This window comes from Aedes aegypti, chromosome 1, assembly GCF_002204515.2.
Source record: "Aedes aegypti strain LVP_AGWG chromosome 1, AaegL5.0 Primary Assembly, whole genome shotgun sequence".
Lineage (NCBI taxonomy): Eukaryota > Metazoa > Arthropoda > Insecta > Diptera > Culicidae > Aedes > Aedes aegypti.
The window spans coordinates 213,414,564-213,440,156 of record NC_035107.1 but is presented as its reverse complement, the minus strand read 5'-3'; the positions used below and the strand labels follow the sequence as shown (position 1 = coordinate 213,440,156).

General features: G+C 37.1%; 1 protein-coding gene across 2 annotated transcripts in view; it reads left to right on the top strand.

Moving 5' to 3' along the window:
• Positions 1 to 25,593, top strand: part of LOC5576284 (general transcription factor 3C polypeptide 1) — a 53,478-nt gene that overhangs the window by 1,797 nt on the left and 26,088 nt on the right. For both annotated transcript variants that reach the window (XM_021857494.1, XM_021857493.1), the window contains exons 3-4: positions 8,664 to 9,530; positions 9,674 to 10,712. In XM_021857494.1, coding sequence (XP_021713186.1) covers positions 8,664 to 9,530; positions 9,674 to 10,712 — 1,906 coding nt within the window. The remainder of the gene's footprint in view (positions 1 to 8,663; positions 9,531 to 9,673; positions 10,713 to 25,593) is intronic.

Sequence of the window (25,593 nt, the reverse complement as noted above, 5' to 3'; positions counted from 1 at the left end):
TTCATTTTCTTACTTTATCCGGCATTACGTCCCTAATGGAGCGTGGAATGTTTCTAACATTAAGTGAATTTTATCTATAATTCAATCCATGATAATTACTGTTAATGAATGCCATTAAGTGCAACTCTCAAAATAATCGAAATCATTATCACCCTTATTCTTGTTTACGGTGGATCCAACTTTCGATCGAATCCATGGCCCATTTGATTTTGCTAGCGTAAACGAGATTGCGAAATTTTCGATCAAAAGAGCATTCGAACGTAAACAAGAATGGGGGTGTATATGATTTCCAAAACATGTAATTAACTTAGTTTTCTAAAATCTAAACCAACATACAAAAAAGGTACAAACTACGTCTTTTTTTTTCGTTCACCCTAGGCGTGTAAAGGAAAATTAGCTTGGACTGTTTATGTATTCTCACTAAGATCAGTAGTCGAGAAGCTTAACCTCGGGGCTATATCACATATGTAATTGCTTGGCATCAAATGCGAATGTTGTTTGAAACACGACTGCGTTGATGACATTTTATAGCTGTATTCTTCAATCATCATCCATCATTGAAAAAGCAAAGCTACTATGTTCAATTTTGTAGCATGTCAGCAATTGCGCCATTTGGCAGCAGCTCTAAATGCAGGGTAATGAGGAATGTCGTATTTCCGACGATTTTTTACAATTTATCTGTAATTCGGATACAAAAATGATGTACTACAATAATGTTCAGAAATGGCAAAGGAATGACACTACGAATGAACTTTTATGATTAGGCATGAGGTTAAGAATCTCGTAGAACAAAAACTGTAGAGAAATGTATGTTTTACAGGTACTTTAATGCATAGAAATCAATTTTATGAGGTCAAAACCATCTCTAATCGGCATACAGTGTTCTCAGAAGTTGTAAAGTACAGTGACCCCACGCAGTTGAATCACCCACAATTTATGAATCAGCTGACTTCAAAAGACAAAATTATTATCAAACTTGTCACAAAACATCACAGAATTATTTTTACACATAGTTTCTTATCAGTAAAAATAATTCGGTGATGTTTTGTGACAAGTTTGATAATAATTTTGTCTTTTGAAGTCAGCTGATTCATAAATTGTGGGTGATTCAACTGCGTGGGGTCACTGTACTAATAATACGTTCAACTAGTGGTATTTATTTTGATTTTCGTTTTTCCAAATTCTCGTTAGATTTTTTTGAATGTAAAAAATAGCCAAAAACACAAATTCGACTTGAAGCACCTCCTAATCTTCTCCAAATTGGATGAAAATTTGACTGGTAGTTTGTTTTAGTATTGCAGCTAGGACTAGGGGGTGACTGGTTGAATCCCAGACATTTTGATTTTTGTGAAACTGTCTAATAAACATTTTTTTGGTGGGGATTGCTTATCAAACCTTCCGGTCCGCCTCATAGTTACGTACTATTTGGTGCTGGGTGTAGTTCTTGTTTTTCCAGCTGTATTGAAAAGCATGAGCCATAGTCTTTGGCATACAATCGGGTCTTTCTTTAGCAGAAAAGAACCGAAATGTCTATCGACGACCGGTGATTGCTAGCAGATATAGTGGAGAGCTTGTCTTGATACGTTCATCGCTTCAAGCTAGTTGAAAAACTGAATACACTGATTGCCTGTCGATCAGAGCCGAACTAGGCATAGATCGTCTACATACATCTGAATCTACATGTCTCCGATGTATTACATCGTTCCAGGTGGGAGTTATCTGATATGTGAATATGGTACCATAACAGAATTTTCCATCTGAACGAAGTGATAAATCATAATATTCCGCAAACTGTATCACACATCTACAGAATGTATTGCGTGAAGTTAAGACACAGCAGAGTATTGGGTACATAGGACCAAGTCCCTGCCGGGTGGCGCGAAACTGATGAGCGATAGACAATAGAATCAACAACACTGCCATAAGGGATAGTAAGCATGTGACTATTGTCGAAACTATGATTAGGAGGCAAATCAACATCCCAAGATCAAATTTTTGTTACAACCCAATGTAGGTATTATTAAATTAGGCTGTAGAAAATGATAAATATCTGATCACTTAGGAACCTTGCAACAGGTAATAAATGCCCGTAGTCTGTTTTATTCGAATACACATGTATACATTGTTAAAATTGCCGAATCATACGCGGAATTTATTAAACGGATCATGAAATTAGGACTGAAATCATAATGATGATAGATTATCAACTTTCCTTTCGTCTTACTATTTGTTACCGTTAGAATCACCAAACTGATTGGTTTCCCACTACTGACACCAATACAACAGCACGAAAACTGAAGTATTATAATCGCGCGTTGGAACTTTCAATATCCATATATTACATCAATAGTGAATTCTTGTATGTAGCCAGTATAAATAACAGAATCATCAACTTCTTGAACATTCTTCAACTGAAAACAGGATGCTTGTTTTATCAAACATGCTCAATCTGCACCTAAAATCTCGGATCCAAATAGTTTTCTAAATAAAAATTGTATCTAAATAAAACGTGTAGGCCAACAAAACATAATTGAGTAGGAGTTTACAAGTTACTTAGCACATGAAAAGCAGTTTAAATTAATCTATTACTAGATCAACACTAATGCTCACATTTTTATATTCTCATTTCATCATGGTCCTCATTGCTCGAGCGGAGACGAACACCCTGGAGATGGAAAAATCGACAGCGCTACGATAAGGAAACGTAACAGATGAGAAACTATCGATACATTTATCAATTATAAAACCCCGTTTTAATGTTAACACTTTGTTTCTGTTTTTTCTGTTTTTTTTCGTTTCAGCAATCAAATAACCGAACCAACTCTACTATCTTTTCGTTTCTTCTTCGTTATACTTATAGTCCTTCTGGCACTGAACCGAGTGGTGCGCCTTCCGCTTTCTTACTGGTGCTGTTTTTCCTGTACATTTGGCATAGTGTCGGAGGTGGTGTACTGTATTTGCTATACAACGCACTACTTTCGATATTGTGCTTGGCGTGTGGGGAAGCAGTACTAGTGGTGAAGCGGAGGGCGCCATTCGGTTTAGTGCCAGAGGGACTAAATCTATTTAATGTATCTGAAGCTTGTGGGACCGCTTTAATTCCGGCGCCTGCTTGTGGAAGATCCCGGTGTGCTAAACGGTATAGGACATGTTAACGGGGGAGGCTAGGTAGGTCCTCACCCAGCCCGTGTCTAGATGGGCGGATAATTGTCTGCCAGGGTGTGGATTGAGCAATTACAATTACAATTACAATTACTGTCTAATAAACATTTTTTTTCGTATTGGGTGTATACTCACTGTGACCATATGTTTGACCTATTGTGATACACCACCCATTTTACTATATAACCGTATTCGGGTGATAGATTACTATGAATAGTTATCCTCAACTCATGATTTCGGTATTTTCAAAATGGGGAATAGTATGTCGTATAAACCAAACTACTTTGAATGGAGCTAAGGACCATATATCAGAGGGCTGTAGAAACTAAGATACTTTAATCTCACAGCAAAAAGTGCTACGGAGTTACACAGAAGGTGTTCAGAGGTTTCTATTTCCTCACTACAAAAGCGACAAATACCCATCAGGTAAAATTGAGAGTACGAGTCGCCTCTGCTTTCGATATAAATACACGTTTTATATTTGATTTTATATGCTCAGGTGATGACTTTAGTGAGTTGAGCATGTGTGAATATTCAATAAATATGGATTTATCTCATATCGTCTATTAGTAAAATCTATTATGAACGAGACAGAAAATATTGCTGTGTGCGTTTGAAATGCAAATATCAAATGCGGGAACACCAAACGCGGTAAGATTTTTAACAAGGAAGCCGAAGTCAAATAGTGATTTTTTTGCTATGTTGGCGGTTATATGGATCATGGTTGCTAAGTATCCTTTGGCTACTTTGTGTTACCGCAACACAATTACTGTTAATAGCGCAAACAGCAATATCATCTTCTCTTAATTTTGCTCAGAGATACTCGAAAGACTGCAAAATCATTAGGTGGGAAGAATCATTTTCTTCAGGTGCTCATAGTTGAGATACAAGGCACACAAAATATTAAATTTTAAGATGAAAAACTCAAATAACATGAAAACTATAAGAAATACAACTATGGCAAAGTTGTAGCAAATGATAAGTATTAAAACTTTGTAGTACTTAGTAGGCCAATAAATCGAAAAAATAAAACACTTGAGAGCGACGAATTTTTCATTAAAAATACTCAATTATCGCGGCTCCTAAGCTAACCGTTTGCAGAGTTGCTCGCTGTCACTATCAACGCCTAAAACTTGCTGTTTTGTACAGGCAGACTGCGATACAATAGTATTATTCATAATTATTCATGTTAAAGCTTATAATAAGGATATCAGGGGTAATATGCACCCCAGGAGTAAAACGACTATTCGGGGATTCTACATATATTTTACATTTTTCTGGAAGTTAGATTTGTAAAATCGCATGTTGTGGATCACTCCTATCGGTCCTTGGCGAATCTTTTTCAAATTTTTTACAAATACTCATAAAAGACACCGTGGGGTTGTTTTGCATCAAGGGTGCATATTACCCCAGATTCCCTTACGTCTTATAAGGCAATCCATGAGACAGCTGCGATCAGCTGTTTTTTTTTTCACGAGCAATTTGAAAACAGGGCGCCAATGTTGCTGAACAGCGATCGGAACCGCGAGGCACGATGAATTTTCGTAGGCTTCAAAACAGAATCAACAATAAATAGAGCGAATAAACACGAACAACCGTTCGGGCGCTTCATTGGTTCGTGCACGGTGTGCTACATTAAGAAGGTGATATATTCCAAAAACTGACAGCTACTTGACGACGTCATTCCTATCCACCTCGAACAAATTTACGAAAAAAATGATCTAGTGGTCCGGCAGGTATATGGTACTAGTGATCCTTTATCCTTTATATAAAGGATTACTATATGGTACGATAGGAGTGACGTCACATGTTTACAATCAAACTCGATATTTACATAAGTAAAGAGCCTGCCTTGTTAATTTTTATGCCGTGCGTTCGTGTTTCATTTTCGGATCGCTGTTTCTCCCGACGCTATTATATAAGGCTCCCCCAAATCTACGCGACTTTTTACGGCGACAGCGACAAATAATCGTCGCGATTTCGTTGTTGTGTCGCTGCAAGCACGCTTCGATGGAGCCATCTTGACTGACATGACGCGAATCGGAGCAAAATCGCGTCGCTGTGGCTAAGACGCGCTCGTCAAACAGTGCATGCAGCGAAACATCAGCGAATTCGCTACGATTGTTAGTCGCTGTCGCCGTAAAAAGTCGCTTAGATCTGGGGGAGCCTTAAAGGTTTCCATCGCTCGGTAATGTGAACGGTACACTGAGCCAATTAATCCGATTATATTTATCTGGAAAATCATATACACGCATCAGAATTCATATTTGATAGGTTTTATTAACACCCAATAAAGGCTATATGAAGGTCCAACGAGGTTTAAATAATAACCATATGGAAGTCGTTTGAATTTCACATACAACTCAATGGACATAGCTTACCCATTGAGTCATTGAAAAATCAGATACGTGGTATATGATTTTCTATAGTGAAAAAATCTGTGTTTATATTAAGTGACACGATGGCGGCCACTTCATACAATTTGCTGGCAGATTTACGACAAGTTCTTGCAAGTTTTTAAAGGTAAGCTAACAAATACCAGCTTTTAAATAATTATATAGTTTTTAAGTATATATTTCAGAATGTGGAACCATTATTCACTGCTTGTTGAAGAATTTCGCTTCTAATTCCATACAACTGAGAACTTTATGAAGTTGGTCTAGGTGAGTTGTTTTATTCGGCAGTTAATTTTGAGCTTAAATTTTGTTATGGTTTTATTGTTCTAGATTTTGTACCGACCATGGTACAACAAAAATGTTTTTGTTCAAGTTCCACTAGTAACTATGAGATGGCTTTACAGGTAGTGGATCCGAATTTCCGGATAAATTGAAGACTGGAAAAGTACTTGGTCCCTCTTAAATCATGTCAACGAATAAATCTTTTTCGTAGATTATAATATGTTATGTTGAATGAATAATTTTAAAATGTACAACTTGAACGCATCTTTATTGTTGAAATTTTATTTCAAATAATCATATAGTAAATGCCATTTAAAAACCATTTCAGTTTTATTTAAGAAACAATTATTATCTATATTAGTTTCAGATGAAAAATATATGATTTTGTCTATGATACCAATTTTCACTGGATTCTATATCCATCGTCTTTATGCTTAAAAGGTATGTGATTTTCATAATGAACTCTATCTATACGATTTCTAAATAAGAGTTATATGAAAAGCATTATGGAAAAAAGCTATATGTTTTTAGTAATGACTTGAACATGATTACTTCTCAGAGTGTACGATCCACGCTGCCTGCTCTTCGCGAAGAATAGGAAAATATTCACTTCGATCATCTTCATGCGGGCTCGCAACAAGCTGGTCGTCATGAAAGGCGTATTTGTCATGGCATCGTTTATTGATTTATAAATTTGAAAAAGAAAATGGATTTGCATATGCCTACTTTGGTTTATTTAAATGGTAGAAAACCTGCAATCGAAATCTTCCAGACCTCTCATGTTTTTTCAACAACATTTAGGTCAATTTAATTTAACTCAACAACAAAATAACAAAAGCATACTTTTACATCTCACTAATAATAAGAGCCAAAATCAGTAAATTTTACGATTCGTATACATGACATCGATTTTATGTTTGAATTGTACCTAAACATAACCAGAAAATTGTTGTGCAATTAGCTCAATAGCGGTCGCGCTCCAAGCCATAGCCAACAGCACCCAGCCACGCTCCTGCTGTGTACTTCAAGCGTGCTTTTGTTGGGCTGCATCAAATCCCTACAAAAGGGGTCCGCGTGGTCTGTAGGGACTTGAATTCTAAACTTGTAACCAACTCAGTTATTGGGTCACCAAGTGGCTTGGTAGCTTAGTTGGTAAAGCGCTCGTCTAGCATTCAAGAGTCCTGGGTTCAAATCCCAGCCGAGCACGTGGATTTTTTTTCATAATTTCACCCATAATTTGTCCATCTTTACCACGCGTAATGAGTTAATTAATTTAATAACCATGCGGATTGGATTACCGAACAGCTCAATATAAGCGTCAATTTACTACTAAAAAGCTAATTATGTGTATATCAATGATGATGTAACCTTATTCATGAATAAGCTGAATAAGTTCTTTGAAATTCATTATAAATCCATGCTAGTTCACTTTTGTTTTCAATTTCGGCCGAACGGCATTCGGACAAATGGCGTTCGGCCAAATGACCATTTCGGCCAAATGACATTCGGCCAAATGACCCGGAACCGAAAATTCTGAACATATTATCAGAAGCAACTATGACTCTAAAATCAATAAATCGAGACGAAAACCTCATGTCCGCCTAAATTAGCTTCCTGGACCAGTGTGTACTGGTTGATCGGGTTCGTTGGAACACGAAATGTTATTTAAAAGATAATAGTAGTAGCAATGTTGCTGCATTTTTTTCTCTTGTTTTCCAAAGTCATTACCTTGTTTTCAATTTTTAATTTCAAATTAAGAAATATTGCGTCACTGATTGACACCCTAGTTCATCTTCTGTTATCCTGTTTAGTCATGATATTTATCTAGAGATTTACCCTTCTTTTAAACATAAGGTATTCTTTCGAGGGTTATTGCTATAGCGATTCGATGCGTTATTTTGGCAATTCTTAACAACCAACAATTATAACGATTTATAACGTTTCTCCAAAATTCATAAATACAATAATTGCATGCATGGTCGTAGCCAGTATCTCCCCCTGATGGAAAGCGATGGACGAGCGACATCAAACGGTCATTTATGGCATTCCCTCAAAAACGAACATCTGCATAATTTTTGCATGAACGTTAAATTATAAAGAACATCAACACACTCGACAGTGTTTGGCAAATGTATTGTAAACAGCATGAATTCATGAGTTAGTTGATTGTTTATCAATATTTTTACCATAAGGACACTTATTTCAATGTTTAAAGAGGCAAATAATCTTATACTTTTTTTCCTAGCACAATTGAGCTATTCATACCAATTGGATTTAGCCAGCGTTTGTCGAAAATCGGTTCACCAGTAAAAAAATGGAGCGGGCCATTGGGCATAAGGTTGTTTGGCGTATTGTCATTCGATATAATGGCCATTTGGCATAATTGAAAAAAAAAACTTTTATCACTGGATTTTGAGTGATGCTAAAACTTGAAAGTGCTGTAACACTTTGTATTGCAACGATTTTTCTTGTCTAAAGAGTTTAGATCATTCTCAGCATCTTGAAAACCGAGACTTGTAACTTTTAACAAGGTTTAAAATGTAACAAGGACTAATAAGTGTTCCTTTGATTACTACAGATATCATCTTATTGTTCTCTTCGTTCGAAACAGTCAGGACTAGGATTCACGGGTAGATCTTTACCCCATAACGCAGCACGAAAATGTGAACTACCCACGTTATAGGTCGTAACTGTTAAAAAATTAAATATCATTAAAAAAACTCTTCATCATTAAACAAACAAGCACTCCAATTTAAAATGTTTGAAAATTTATGTGTATATTTACCCATCTCATATTGTTTAAACGATCTTTCATAATTTCAGATGGCCCAACGCATTCGTTATCGTTGCATCGCAGAAAATGCGAGAATCGTTCATCATCGAGCCGAATTGCACCGCAGAGTTGACTATAATCCAGTACTGTATGCTGGAGTGGATTGCCCGATCCCGCTACAATGGAGAAACCTCCCAGGGAAAATATTCTCTGGTGGAACTGACAAAGGATTCCAGCATTCTGTACTACAACCGAAAATTCCTGACCGATTGCAAACTCATCACTCGCCAAGCTCTCTGCCAAAGGACGGGGGAAACCAGTATTCAGGGTATGGTTTTCCATCTGCCCCGGTACTATTGCGAGATGAAACCCAAAGGACTATTGATCACCGAAAAAGTGGTCAACATTTTGAAAACTCGCCCAAACTTTATGGCCGATTATGATGAGATCAAGTTAATGGTCTTGGGACGCGCCGAGGCCCGCAAATGGTTCCGTGGCAATGAGTTCATGAAATACGTGAGAACTGACGAGACCGTTGCCTATCGCACGCTCTATCCAGACGCGAATCCTCGGGAGTACATGCTGAAGAACAAGAAGCACGAAGAGAAGCAAGTTCGCATAATGCGACTCATCGATCCGGATGCCGATGTGTACGACCTGTGGTACAAGGAGGAACAGCCCGAAGAGGACCAGAAGGATGGGTTCCTGGATTCGCAGAAAGCGTACATCGACATGCCGGTGCTGCAGCAAGCGTACAATCTGATTGCACATTCGGGCGAACAGGGCATCTCCCAGTCGGCCCTGGCCGCACAGATGGGGCTCGATCGACTAAATGCGCGCGCTCTGGTGAAAAATTTGATACGCATCAAAGCCATCGAGGGAAGCGCCGTGGACGAAGGGCGCCAACGGACGACAAAGTGAGTATAAATACTAGCATGTATTATATATTATTATAGTTATTAAAAATTGTGGAAAATTATTTGAATCAAATGTTTTTTCATGCGAGCATTACCGCTTTTTCATGAAGAACGTGCTAACATTGATATTCTTAATTTTCCAGATACTTCCTCCCGGGAATGACCCAACAAACCATCACGCTCGACAAGGAAAGGATCCAGTTGATGAGCAGCCACCATACACTCTCGGTGACAGAGCAAGACCAGAAGCCACAGATATCCGCTCAGCAGCAGCTTCCCCAGCTTCCGTCGATCTCTATGGCATCCACTTCCGGCATATCCAACTTCAGCGAATCTAGCAATTTCAGTATTTCGCTAGACCAGGATGACGACGAGGACGACGATCGGTACAAGATGAACCTGAACCTGTACGCAACGGCCAACAATACGGTGATAGATTCGATCGACGTTCAGATCAACATCTGTGACGAGATCAACGGCCTGAAGGCCCCCGGAGGCATTTCGGCCATGATGAACTCCAAGCACATCAGTGCGAAGGTTCTCAAGCGGTGCAATTTGATCCTGGAGCTGGTGAAGAAGTTCCAGGTGGTCGAACCAAGGGAAGTGCTGAAGCAGATCTCCCGCTTCGAACGGGAGCTGGGCTACCAAGCGGAAGCGTGTCAAAAATCGGTTCAGAGGCTGATTGGCAAGTTGGCCGTGGATAAGTATTTGAAGATTGCCAATGTTAAGTTGACCAAGGACGATAAGGTTTCGAACGTGGTGTATGCGTGTGATTTGGCCGTGGATGAAAACAGTCCCATTTTGAAGGGGAAGATCGAGGCAGCGAAGGCGAGGATGATGATGTCGGTTATTGGGCAACAGAGCGTCAAAAAGGCACCGAATAATGATGAGCCCTTGACTGCTGCGGTTGGCACAAGCTACGGGGGAACGTTGGCCAAATGTTTGCGGATGAAGCTGTTCCATGAGTATATGTTCTATTTGATCTACCAATTGTCACCGGATGCTGTACCTTTGCTGGGCGAAGAGTTGAGGGCATTGGATTTGAGCTGCATTGAGGAAGAGATCGGTCCCATCTACAGCGTGGACGGGTGGAAGTTGTTCGTTCCTCCCCTGAATGTCTACGAAAGCTATGGACAAGGTTGGGCGCTGCTGACGGACATTACGCTGCGATTGCCACTGTCGGTATGTTACGATTATGTTTGTTTCGATAAACGTTAGGTAACTGTTGAATGTGTCTATATTTACATGAACTTGCCAAGGCCCGGTCAACCAGTCAGTGATTTTCGATAGCGATCGATATAGATTCGTTTTGAACCGTTAGCGATCGCCATCGTTGGTCAAAGATCTATAAAGAATTATGAAGACTGGTTGGTCGGGGGAATGTATAAAAATTAGATATGTTGGAAGTTCGACTGTTGGAAACTAATTCGTACTGTGGAAGTATATCGATCCGAGCATTGTTTCCTTTCATGGTTAGAATAAATTAAATTTCATCCTCTTCTGTCTGGCATAATACCTCTGCTGGAACATAGTCTGCTTCCCAGCTTAGAGTTCGTTGAGCACTTAGTTATTAATTGAGAGCTTTCGTTGCCAATCAACCAATTCCATAAATTACTGTTCGTATCGATTTATTATGAGGTCCATAAACAGTAGAGTCGATTGACATTACAACAGTTTGCGAAAGGGAACGAAATATGGTTAAACGTCTTATACCCCAAGCTTCAGCAAAAAAGCTTTAAAAATCCTCATTAAACATATTATTGAGTCATTTAAATTTTTAATCAATCCCTAAAAAATTATTTCACTTGAAAGTGACAAGCATAACAACAATAACACGATTTTCACAATTACTGCAGTAATTAAAACGCGTTTGCAGCTTAAGGTGAAACATCTCGGAGTTCAAAGATGGCCGTCACAATGGCCGACTTGTGACCCTACTCGCGTTTTCAAAGGCACAAAACTGGAGAAATAGTAGGCAAACGTTCCTAATCTTCTTATTTTAAACTTTGTGGTAGTGCACAAAGCCAAAATAAAAAGTACGCTGTTATTGGACGCTTTCTTCGCGAGATTAGTGCTTTTGAAGTTACAGTGCAATCTTAGAAGTATGATTCCAAACTGTTTCACCTTAAAAACAAGAAAGTTTTACCATTTTACACTTCTTTTAGATTGACGCTAAATTCAAATAACATATGTTTTCAACAAGAAATATTGGTAATAATTATGTGATTAATGAGCAATTCTCGCTGAAACCAGGCCGCCATCGGCACCCATCGTTAGAATTCCAATTTTATGTCACTGATCGCTAGTTTCCGATAAAACTTAAGGGTGGTCCTTTCTGTTTTCTCAAATTGGTGGACCCCTCGTATGCCAGCCAGCTGAACAGTTTGCGAAAAAGCCCATTTTTCGATAAATCTTAAGTATTTCTTCACGGGATATGTCTCATATTTCGCTTGGAACACATAGCAAACTTAGTGGCATCGTATAGAGAAAGGATGTAGCTTTCATTTGAACTCGGAAAAATTTTGGCGGCCATTTTGAATTTGGCCGCCATCTTGAATTTTGTTAGAAAAATCGTATTTTCACCATTAGCGCACCGCTAGTTTTGAATTCTGATATCACCATCAGAAAGCTGAGGAAAAATTGCGTAAGATAGGTTACAAAAACTAGGTGAGCAATGGTATTTACCCTATGATATGAACGATTTTCTAAATCATGTTCTACTATTTTGACGTATATGGCGAGTGCAATCAATGCAAACATAATTTTTCTGTACTACAAAGAAACAAGTTTTCAATCGTTGGTGAATTATTTAAGACAGATGAAGAATAGGAGTATTATTTTGAGTGAAAAAATCTGGCGGCCATCTTGGATTTTGACGCCATCTTGTTTCTAAGTAGTAGAATGAGTTTTCACCTTGATAGCACTCAACATGTTGAATTTTAATGCTACCGTTACACTTATTCTTCTTTTTCCTGATGTTACGCTCCTACTGGAACAGAGCCAGCCCCTCAGCTTAACTAGCTTTGAAAACAAATTATCAAATATGATTGTTAACGCATATTTGCTACCTGAATGTTTCTTTTGCATATCTCTGAGTTGAAAATAGCATTATTTCTTTCATTTATTTGGTCTAAAACCATTGAAAGAAATGAACAATCAGTTGAACAGCTGAGATAAGATAAGAAAAATAGAATCTGATTGTTTTTTTTTAACGGAGGCCTCATAATTTAACATGATGAGCACTGAGATGGTAAGAAATCATTCAACTGCTAAAAACCAAGATGGCCTCAAAATCCAAGATGGCCGCCAGATTTTACAACCTCGAAATAATACACCTGCGTTTCGGCATTACGTCCACATTAGAACAAAACCTGCTTCTCATCTTTCAATCTCGCTATAATTCACATACATGTTGGGCGGTACTTAAAACGATACTTTGTGGCTCAGAAAATCAAGGATGTTGTTTTTGCTTCAAAATTTAAGATTTCCATTCTGAATTAATGCACTTTTGTCAATGTTTTACGTTAAAACTACAGATATTACCACAAGACTTACAAATGTCCCGACGCGCAATCTATAAACTTTATTCAGTGAACAACAATGCATATGGTAAAAAAATGTTTGTTCAATACAATCAAATGTTTTTGGACGGTTTTCATTTATTGAATTTATTTACTCATTATTACTGAATTCAAAGATATGTCGAAGAATGATTCTGTTGTCAGAAATCGCATTAAAAAAGGAAATTCCTATTTAAAAACGTGGATTTATGACCAATACAGCTGAGTATCTGGCTCGGTTCCAGTAGTTACGTAATGTCAGGAAAATTAAGAATAAAAAGAAGAAGAGTATACGTAACCTTTTTTTATTGATAACCTCTAATTTCAACATGCTGAGTGCTATCAAAGTGAAAAATTAATTCTTCTACCTAAAATCAAGAAGGCGTCAAATCCAAGATGGCCGCCAGATTTTTTCACTCAAAATAATATTCTTATTCTTCACTCGACTCAAATAAAACACTAAAGGAGGAAAACTTGTTTCTTTGTAGTACAAAAACAGATTTTTGTATTGATTGCACTCGCCATATACGTCAAAATCGTAGAACATGATTTAGAAAATCGTTCATTTGATAGGGTAAATACCATTGCTCACCTAGTTTCTGTAGCCTATCTTACGCAATTTTTCCTCAGCTTTCTGATGGTGATCTCAGAAATTAAAACGAGCGGTGCGCTAATGGTGAAAAAACGATTTTTCTAACAAAATTCAAGATGGCGGCCAAATTCAAAATAGCCGCCAAAATTTTTTCGAGTTCAAATGAAAGCTATATTCTTTCTCTATACGATGCCACTAAGTTTGCTATGTGTTCCAAGCGAAATATGAGACATATCCCGTGAAGAAATACCCAAGATTTATCGAAAAATGGGCTTTTTCGCAAACTGTTCAGCTAGCTGGCGTACGAGGGGTCCACCAATTTGAGAAAACAGAAAGGACCACCCTTTAGTTTTATCGAGAAGTAGCGATCAGTGACATAAAATTGGAATTCTAACGATGGGTGCCGATTGCCCAATGGCAACGGTAAGTTATATGAGGTAGTTTATCGAGTTGAATTTCGTGTGTTTTACTTGCCCCGCAGAGTAGAGTAACTGAAATTAACAGTAGATTTTTAAGACTTTCCTTTAAGGGTTTTAATATCTTTAAAAGATATTGTGCTCTGCAAGACAAATCCACGTAATGCGATTATCTGAAAATGTCGATATACCGTCGCAATGATAATGAAAATCACCAAATGTTTCAGATTTAGCAAATTTGAAACATTTGCGTCCTTGAAGAACGCAAAATTCCAAGCCTACTTGAATTTTGACGTTGCGTTTGAATTGCGCGCATATCTTCTGCGCGTTACCGCCGCCGCTGGATGTGGATTCAAAATGAACGCCGCAATACCTTCCCATTCGTGCGCACATCAGCAGATACAGGGTGTGTCATCTTTCACGTCGGTATGTGAAAATTGAATAACTTTGTAAGGAGGAGTCAAATTAGGATCTGCAAAATCAAATCATATGTCCCTTCCATTTTATATCATATGTCCATAGAATTTCCGTTGCAGAAACTGAAAATTTTGATTTGCAGTGAGACATAGAGCGCCGTTTTATTGAAGCCAGTAGACGAATTCCATCCAGAACTATTAAAAAAAAAAAAAAATAAAATAAAAATCGTGCTCGATAGTCTTCGATTTGGATTAAATTTTGTACATGTTTTTGGTATGGTAGAATAAGTGTTTTCCATAGAAAAATGATCATTTTGACTTAAGTGTAAAGGCCGGTTTGCTACTGACAAGAAAAGGAATCGCCTATCTCGATGCGTGGAAAATTTCTCCCAAGAAATGGTCAAGAACATCACTTTTTTCTGATCGCTGTACGCAGTTGAAAAGAAATGTCACTTCAAAGGGGGCTCTCTGTAGTAAATTTCTTAACCCTTTCAGTCAAGGAATTTCTTTACTTTTCTTGAGCGAAACAGCATACTTAGCTTAACTTTTGAAAATGGCCTATAAATTTTTACATGCAACTTATTTGAAAAATTCTAGCTCCAAAACTTTTGATTTTAGAAAAAAAATTCTATGAAGAAGTTGTAGTGAACCTTTTGGACTATAAGAAAAAAATAAACCCCTTTTTTAATATTTTTAAATTTTCCACATAAAATCTTGATAGTAAACAGATGTTTGGGATGGGACAAATTTTCATGATTGAAAATTTTTTATAAAAAAGTTTTTTTAAGAACAACTTTTGGTCGATTTTCAAAATTTTGATATTTTGTCAAAATAAATACGTTCTGATGATACGGTAGGTATCTTGAAATGATTCTAAGTTATGAATATTATATAAATAATTTCTCTAGAAGTAGCCATTTTCGAATTATATCGAGTTTAATGCAAAAAATATTATTTAAATATTAAAATAGGCCATTTTCATTAGTTATTCGCGATTCTCCATCGAAGAAAATAAGTAAGTGGAAAGAAATATGGTCTTTACTCTTGAAAACGTATTATTATTAATGGAGAAACGCGAATAACTTATGAAAATGGCCTATTTTAATATTTGAACAATATTTTTTGCATTAAACTTGATGGTGGGGATTGCTCATCAAACCTTCCGGTCCGCCTCATAGTTACGTACTATTTGGTGCTGGGTGTAGTTCTTGTTTTTCCAGCTGTATTGAAAAGCATGAGCCATAGTCTTTGGCATACAATCGGATCTATCTTTAGCAGAAAAGAACCGAAATGTCTATCGACGACCGGTGATTGCTAGCAGATATAGTGGAGAGCTTGTCTTGAAACGTTCATTGCTTCAAGCTAGTTGAAAAACTGAATACACTGATTGCCTGTCGATCAGAGCCGAACTAGGCATAGATCGTATACATACATCTGAATCTACATGTCTCCGATGTATTACATCGTTCCAGGTGGGAGTTATCTGATATGTGAATATGGTACCATAACAGAATTTTCCATCTGAACGAAGTGATAAATCATAATATTCCGCAAACTGTATCACACATCTACAGAATGTATTGCGTGAAGTTAAGACACAGCAGAGTATTGGGTACATAGGACCAAGTCCCTGCCGGGTGGCGCGAAACTGATGAGCGATAGACAATAGAATCAACAACACTGCCATAAGGGATAGTAAGCATGTGACTATTGTCGAAACTATGATTAGGAGGCAAATCAACATCCCAAGATCAAATTTTTGTGACAACCCAATGTAGGTATTATTAAATTAGGCTGTAGAAAATGATAAATATCTGATCACTTAGGAACCTTGCAACAGGTAATAAATGCTCGTAGTCTGTTTTCTTCGAATACATATGTATAAATTGTTAAAATTGCCGAATCATACGCGGAATTTATTAAACGGATCATGAAATTAGGACTGAAATCATAATGATGATAGATTATCAACTTTCCTTTCGTCTTGCTATTTGTTACCGTTAGAATCACCAAACTGATTGGTTTCCCACTACTTACACCAATACAACAGCACGAAAACTGAAGTATTATAATCGCGCGTTGGAACTTTCAATATCCATATATTACATCAATAGTGAATTCTTGTATGTAGCCAGTATAAATAACAGAATCATCAACTTCTTGAACATTCTTTAACTGAAAACAGGATGCTTGTTTTATCAAACATGCTCAATCTGCACCTGAAATGTCGGATCCAAATAGTTTTCTAAATAAAAATTGTGTCTAAATAAAACGTGTAGGCCAACAAAACATAATTGAGTAGGAGTTTACAAGTTACTTAGCACATGAAAAGCAGTTTAAATTAATCTATTACTAGATCAACACTAATGCTCACATTTTTATATTCTCATTTCATCATGGTCCTCATTGCTCGAGCGGAGACGAACACCCTGGAGATGGAAAAAATCGACAGCGCTACGATAAGGAAACGTAACAGATGAGAAACTATCGATACATTTATCAATTATAAAACCCCGTTTTAATGTTAACACTTTGTTTCTGTTTTTTTTCGTTTCAGCAATCAAATAACCGAACCAACTCTACTATCTTTTCATTTCTTCTTCGTTATACTTATAGTCCTTCTGGCACTGAACCGAGTAGTGCGCCTTCCGCTTTCTTACTGGTGCTGTTTTTCCTGTACATTTGGCATAGTGTCGGAGGTGGTGTACTGTATTTGCTATACAACGCGCTACTTTCGATATTGTGCTTGGCGTGTGGGGAAGCAGTACTAGTGGTGAAGCGGAGGGCGCCATTCGGTTTAGTGCCAGAGGGACTATATCTATTTAATGTATCTGAAGCTTGTGGGACCGCTTTAATTCCGGCGCCTGCTTGTGGAAGATCCCGGTGTGCTAAACGGTATAGGACATGTTAACGGGGGAGGCTTGGTAGGTCCTCACCCAGCCCGTGTCTAGATGGGCGGATAATTGTCTGCCAGGGTGTGGATTGAGCAATTACAATTACAATTACAATATTTTTTGCATTAAACTTGATATAATTCGAAAATGGCTACTTCTAGAGAAATTATTCATATAATCACTATGACTTACAATCATTTTAAGATACTTACTGTAACATCAAAACGTATTTATTTTGATAAAAAATTAAAATTTTGAAAATCGATCGAAAGTTGTTCTTAGAAAAACTTTTTTATTAAAAATTTCTCTATCATGAAACTTTGTCCCAAACATCTGTTTACTATTAAGATTCTAGGGTGAAAATTTAAAAAATATTAAAAATGGAGATTTTGTTTATTTTTGATTTTTCTATGAAAATAAATAAAATATTTTTTCAGTGTATATTTTTTTCTTATAGTCTAAACGGTTCACTACAACTTCTTCATAGAACATTTTTCTCTAAAATCAACAGTTTCGGAGTTAGAATTTTTAAAATAAGTTGCATGCAAACATTTATAGGCCATTTTCAAAAGTTATACTTGAGTCTAAATGATCAATGTTTCAATGGAAACACTTATTCTACCATACAAAAAACATGTGCAAAATTTAATCCAAATCGAAGATGGTCGAGTTCTGTGACTGACCGGTTTGACATGGATAACAACCTTTTTATGAATTAGCGGGCAGACATAATGAGCAAACTTCCAAATATATTATATTTCATCGTCTGTTTCGTTCTGGTTGAAAAAAAAATAAATGACTCAATGATTTTTTTGGCGCAAACGCTGGACCAAACTGTTACTACTTGGTCATGGAATGGCGATTTTTGAATCTCGAATAGGTTTTCTGTTCCTCAAATGTGGCATTTTTGCATATTTATGAAGCCAGATGGTGCCTGTTGACCATGATATTGTCAGGGATATAAAAGTTGAGTTAACACTACTGTAAGACTGCATTTTCAATTCAAAGAGTCACTATTTTGGCATGTTGTTTCGGTGTACAGTTATTCATGGGTAAAATTCTACTAAATTGACGTTCCCAAAACATGTCAAACCAAATCAATCGGTTAATGAATGTCAAAGTTATTCAATGTTCACATACCGACATAAAAGATGGCGCACCCTGTATGCTATCACAACGTGGCTGATCCATTAGATATTAAAACTATTTGAAAATTTGAATTTGAAAATTTATTGGACAATTTACTGAATTACTTATATGTTCCACTTGCCCCGTTCTATCATCTACTAGCACAGCTACTGCCATTTACGCTTACTTGTCGTGGTCCCATGTTCTATTTAAACCTTATAGACCGCGTGAAAAATATGCGTAGAACGACAGTCAACCATTAAACAAAATAAAAAAAAAACACAGTTTTCAACATACTGAAGGATTTATCTCCTTTCTTTTATTTTCTCACTACGAAACTAGTAAATCAAGCATCTTTGTGTATCATATTAATTGTGAAAAAAGATGAAAATGTTAACACAGCTGCGAGTTTTATTGATGCGTAAAAATGGTTTAAAAGAGCACTATTTCGTATCAATCGTTTTCAGCTAGAATTTGTATGGAAATTAACACTGAAATATCGAATTTAGTAATATACCATTTAATTCCACTATAGTTTGTATCTTTTGACAGATACGTGTATTTCGACCTCAACTATAATGCCGTCTTCAGTGTCGTGTAATAGACTCGACTTGAAGAAAACCATCGTAAGCACACATTATATATTTAAACAATACACCTAGTTTAAATATATAATGTGTTCTTACGATGGTTTTCTTCAAGTCGAGTCTACGACACTGAAGACGACCCTACAGTTGAGGTTGAAATACGCGTATCTGTCAAAAGATACAAACTATAGTTGAATTAAATCACACATGGTGCCGAACAGGAATGAGTGCCGGATCCGATCGAACGCGTTCTCTAAATCGAAACTGATTAATTTACCGGCATGCCGGTGGTGACGGAGACTCGCAATCCGATCTTTCTGAGCAAGAGTGGCCTGAAAAATGTTACGATCCGAGTTGGAGCATTTCTGCCCGTCGCTCAGTACGTGGTGGGCTCGCATGACGCAATATTGCCACTGTGTTTGAAACTCGGCAACGTTCTCGTCGGTGAGAAGATGCGGTCGAAGGGACCAAAAACCACGGGCGGGCTCATGTCCTAGCTGAGGGAGGCAAAGACGAAGTGTCAGCGCTTTGTAGTCCGTGAACGAACAGACATGTGTATACGCGGTACGCGGTAGGGACCCAGATAGCCATAGCGGTAAACGCGCAACTATTCAGCATGACCATACTTTTCGTAAAGGAAATTTTCTCGATACCCAGGTCATACACTGAGCCAATTAATCCGATTATATTTATCTGGAAAATCATATACACGCATCAGAATTCATATTTGATAGGTTTCATTAACACCCAATAAGGACTATCTGAAGGTCCAATGAGGTTTAAATAATAACCATATGGAAGTCGATTGAATTCCACATATAACTTATTGGACATCGTTTACCCATTGAGTCATTGAAAAATCAGATACATGGTATATGATTTCCTATTGTGAAAAAAATCTGAATTTATATTTAGTGACACGATGGCGGCCACTGCATACAATTTGCTGGCAGATTATGGATTTACGACGAGTTCTTGCAAGTTTTTAAAGGTAAGCTGGCAAATATCAGCTATTGAATGATATAGAAATACATATAGTTTTATGTATATATTTCAGTTGTATATACAACTGAGAACTTTATGAAGTTCTTCTTGAGGTGAGTTGTTTTATTCGGCAGTTAGTTTTGAGTTTACATTTTGTTAACATGGTTTTATTGTTTTAGATCTTGTACTGACCATGCTACAACAAAAATCCTTTTTGTTCAAGCTCCAGCAGTAACTTTGGAATGGCTTTACAGGTAGTGGATCCGAATACCTGGATGATAGAAAAATTGAAGACTGAAGAAGTACTTAGGGTTTGTTTATATATTTCATAGCGTTTTAATGGATCATTCCGGACATTCCCATCACCTTGTGACGCTTTTTGTACTGTTATTCTACAATTTTTTGTGTAAGCCGTAACAACGTTAAGACACCCACTCTCTGAAGCGTTATGAAATTTTGGAATAGACTCTAAGTCCTTCTCAAACCACATCAACCAATAAATCTTTATCGTAGATTCAAATATGTTAGGTCAAATAAACAATTTTAAAAAGTACTACTTGAACGTATTTTAATTATTGAAATTTTATTTCAAATAATCATGTAGTGAATTCCATTTGAAAACCATTTCAGTTTTATTTAAGAAACAATTATTATCTGTATTAGTTTCGGATGAAATGTATATGATTTTGTCTATGATACCAACTTCCATTGGATTCCATATCCATCGTCTTTATGCTTAAAAGGTATGTGATTTTCATAATGAACTCTATCTATACGATTTCTTAATAAGAGTTATATGAAAAGCATTATGGAAAAAAGCTATATGTTTTTGGTAATGACTTGAAAATGATTACTTCTCTGAGTGTAGAGTATCTTCGTATCTGCCACACGATATACACATGCAAAAATGGTCAATCGGCAAAGAAAGCTCTCAGTTAATAACTGTGGAAGTGCTCATAAGAACACTAATCTGAGAAGCGGGCTTTGTCCCAGTTGGGACGTTATGCCAGAAAGATGATACGCGGTACGCAAATGCTCCCGCAAACCGCTGCTCACATAAATGCGGTCGAGGCGAGATTGTGCGTTCCGGCAAACGTGAGTGAAACTGACATTACACTTCTTTGTCATGTTCTTCTTGTTCAATATGAAAAAGGATATGAATATAAAAAAACAATAGTAGTTTGCCAACACACAACTATACTTAGGTATTCAAATTTTTTAAATGTGAAATCATCGAAAAACACCTCGAAATTTTGATAACGTTTACTTGAATTTTGACGGTTTTTTACGCTTTGCCCTTCGAATGTGCGGTTTTCCAGTGATAGTTGGTGACAGGTTGCCATGACATTTGGGAGCTCGCAATCAAAGCCAGCTGTCTTCTCTCTCTCTCAGGGCATTACGAGGGCGCAACTTTTCCCACACATCGTTGAGCTGCAGATGCTGAACGGCAGTTTTGAGTGCAGGGCTTGGGTTTTGGCTGGACGGCTTGACCTGAGAGAGAGGAGACAGCTCACTGACAACTGGCTTGTTTTCTTGGCTTCTTTGATTTCTTCTTCCCATGTTTGGGTTGTGCACAATGGACTTATCCACGGTCTTCTTTTATCCTCGACTTTCTTTTTCTTTTCTGCTCTAAATGCGGGCAATGTTTACATAAAATGACATCCGGACCAACATCCGGACGACGAATGTTCACCGGATGAACATGAAGTGGATGAATGCACAACGAAAACGTTCATTTTTTGTAAACACGGCCCGCAGCAAAAGGTGTTCTTCTCGGTGGAAGAAGCAGCGTGACGTCATTGTAAATTAGTTCATTAGTCAAAACCATTTTCATATTCCATTTGTTATCGAACAGATCATAAAATTTAAAAAAATCGATATCAATTAGAGTTTAATCGACAATATTTAAATAATTAACGATTTTGTATGCGAGATCACAGGAAAACAACCTGAATTTTCAATCATATCCAGTTTTAGTTTGGCCAAATTTTGACGGTTTTTCACGTTCTGCCCTTCAAATGTGCGGTTTTCCAGTGACAGTTGATGACAGGTTCCCTTGACTTTTGGGAGCTCGCAATCGAAGCCAGCTGTCTCCTCTCTCTCAGGGCTTGACGTCCTGAGTGGGATGACGGAGATAGTAGGCGAGAGTGCCGTTGTCTTTCCGTACTGCGCGATGTGCAGAGCCGGAGGGAGCGTAGATGTCACAAGTCGTGATATTATTCACTTTTCTCAATGTGAGATACCTGAATGTATTCCTTCAGAGTCACAGCTGTTCCTTTTCTCGTGTGGTCTACATTCGCGTATACGACGAAGCCAGATAAGAAGAGCTGGTCGTTTTCCACTTCTTGCAGACACACAATGGGTGGTATGAATAAAAAACTTTGAACTTTACTACATGTAGCATCTACTCAAAAACAAAATCCACAAAGTTTACTACACTTTTGGTATGAATAAAAAACTTTTCGAACATGTAGTACTTACTACTTTCGAACATGAGCAGTGCACTGAGAAAAATCTACACGTCAAGGTCGTGTGTTTTACTTATAGATTTGCGCAAAGAGGAAAACCACATGACTTGAGTGTGGTAGCCATATGGATTTCGTAATTGACTTCACGGTATAATAACATGTGTATCAACATTAGGTTGTCATGTGAAACAAACATGAATGTCTAAATATTAAATCATGAAAACCAACTGATTTGCTTATTGAATTTGAAATGTAGTGGCTTTAGATAGTTATGTGTGATAGAACATGAATGTCATGAGACTGAAAGAAGAAATTTGGTAGAAGAACTCTTGCTCCCCAAAATATGGATTCGAGGCTCCTCTCTGCTTGTCGCAAGCTCACTTGAATGCTTTTTTTTTCAAGCAAGTGAGTCAGCAACAAGCGTGGCGCCGCAAATCCATATTTTGGGAAGCCCGGGATTAGCATATTTCATTTTATTCGAAGCTGAAAGCAAGGAAAATCTGTTAGTGGAATCCGATTCTCTAACACCATACATTATATCCAATGCTGGAAGTAATGCATTTCATTTATAGAAAATTAGAATGAACTCATCATCTTCACTCGGATATCTTCACTAATTGAAAGAAAAACGAATCCACAAATTTTCCTCTAACACTTTCAGCTTCAGAATTAGCTTCTTCTCTTTGGAACATGTTGATGACTGTCGTTCGACACGAGGTCCGACCGCAATTTAGTTCACTATGGGTTGATCACTAGCAATTTAGAAATTTGGAACACGGAAATCGACAGCAAGCTCATCGATTTCAAATCGACCAACTTGAACATGATGAGCATGACACAAGATAACCATAAGTTAAACACACTGAATCCGTGTTGGGTGATGATCTATGCACCCTTAGGTAAACACACACGAATTTGAAATGGAAAGCTTCAGGAACTTATGTGGAAAATTATGGAATTCATGTTGTCGGTTGATTAATCGGTCCATGAAGCAAAACTAAAGAATTGAATGTGTAACACACACGAGGTTTGTAAGAAAATCTAAACAAATCGATGTAGACGTTCATGAATCGATCCATAATTTTAAACACACGGATCAAACGTGTGGATTTTTCTCAGTGTGACTGAAGCTGCACGTTAAGAAATTTCCATTCAGAGTGCAGAGTGATTCTGCACGTAAAGAATAATCTATTCAGAGTGACGCTTAAAATTAATACAATCATGCATATGAAGAAAATGCATGGAATCTAATCGATTACGCGACAATTTGCACAAATCATGAAGGTGCTGTTATTTGACAAGATTTGTAGTGTAATTTTGCGATTAGTCTGGTATTCTCTCTATGTCTATGATTTTATGATGATGGTACATCAAAGAATTTTCTGGGTGGTTTTCGGCCATCGCCAACTCCGATGATTTTTTAAATACTAGTGTGTTTTCTTAACAGCATGTTGAATTCCGATGTTCTAAGTGTTTCTGTGATATTCTCGTTATTTTGGTGGGGTTTCTGATAGTATCCTTGGAATGTCTAGAACTTAGAATGTAGAGATTTTTATGAGAATTGTAGTGATTCCATTGGTAGTCGTTAGAATTCAATGAGGATCTCCCCTAAAACACCAGGGTTCCCTTTGAAATTATTAAAATTCTTAACGATTCCACAAAAAATTCCATTGAAATCTATAAAATATTTACCGACATTCAAAACGTTTATATTAAAGCTTTACTTTGAAATTCCAACGGAACTGGAGATCAACGGAATCTTAAAGGTGTTTACAATAATTACGAAGATTGATTTTCGGAATTACAAATATTCACACAATAATTCGCAGGAATCCCACCGCAATCTCATAGATTCTTACAGAAATACCGTCTCAAAGATACCCACAGAATTCCAAGAGATTAATATTCGGAATCCCATTCCCACCCCAATTCTAGAGTTTTTACCAGATTCCTAATATTTCCGCAATATTCCTAGAATGGTATTTAAATTTTCAGAATTACCATAAAAAATCCGACATCCCTATCGGAATCTCAAAGTTCCTACAGGAATTCCGGAATTCAAAAGGAAATCTGAGATGTCAGAATTTACACGTTAAATTCCTAAAATTCCTAGAAAATAACATAATTATCGTAATGCCAGAATTCACACGGATATTAAAAATTGCTACTGCCGGTAATCTTACCGGAATCTCAGAATTGGCGGTGCGAAAGTTTTCTTAACCTCAGAATTCCTTTGCAAAACTCAAAATACCTTCCGATATATCAAAACTCATATCGTTTTCCCATGATTTTTACTCAAAAGTAAATTATTCCATTCAATTCCGCAAACTCAAAGCATGTGTAGCAACCTCTGAAGCTAACTACCAGTAGCTTTGTAGTAAATGCTACCTTTATTCATAGCAATGCGTTGTTTGTAGTATGTTCGAAAGGTGTAGAAAGGAAAATGACACAACCATGTTCCACTCGTGTTCCACATATAGCGTTTAGAGTAAAGTGGGGCAAAAGTTCGAGTGGGGTAAGAGTTTCTTTTTAAGATTTCTAGCTCAATTCAAAACAAATCTTATAAATATCATGGTGGTTCGAAAGCTATTTAAGTAAGAGACTTTCAATCCAAATATCATAAAAATCGATTGAGATTTGGAGAAGTTATGGCTATTTATTGTTTTTCGACGTGAAAATTGTAATTTTTGATCAAACTTTCGTTGCATGGAACCAATTGAAGATAAAATCTTTTTCAATATTTTATGTAAGGGCGTTTCTAGGCCTATCATAAGGTTGCTTTGAGGTGTATTAGTTTTTGCATAAATGCTTGGAAACAATTTTTGGCCCATAGTGGGGCAAAAGTTCGAATCAGCGGGGCAAAAGTTCGACCCATGTATAAAATCACGGAAAAATTTGCAAATTGCCTAAAACCCACATATTATCTTCAAATTTAGTTAAATTTGTCTGATCGTGTGAAAACTGTCACCAAAATTTTACATTTCCACTTAGTTTTGCAAAAATCTGCTATTTTTGAGT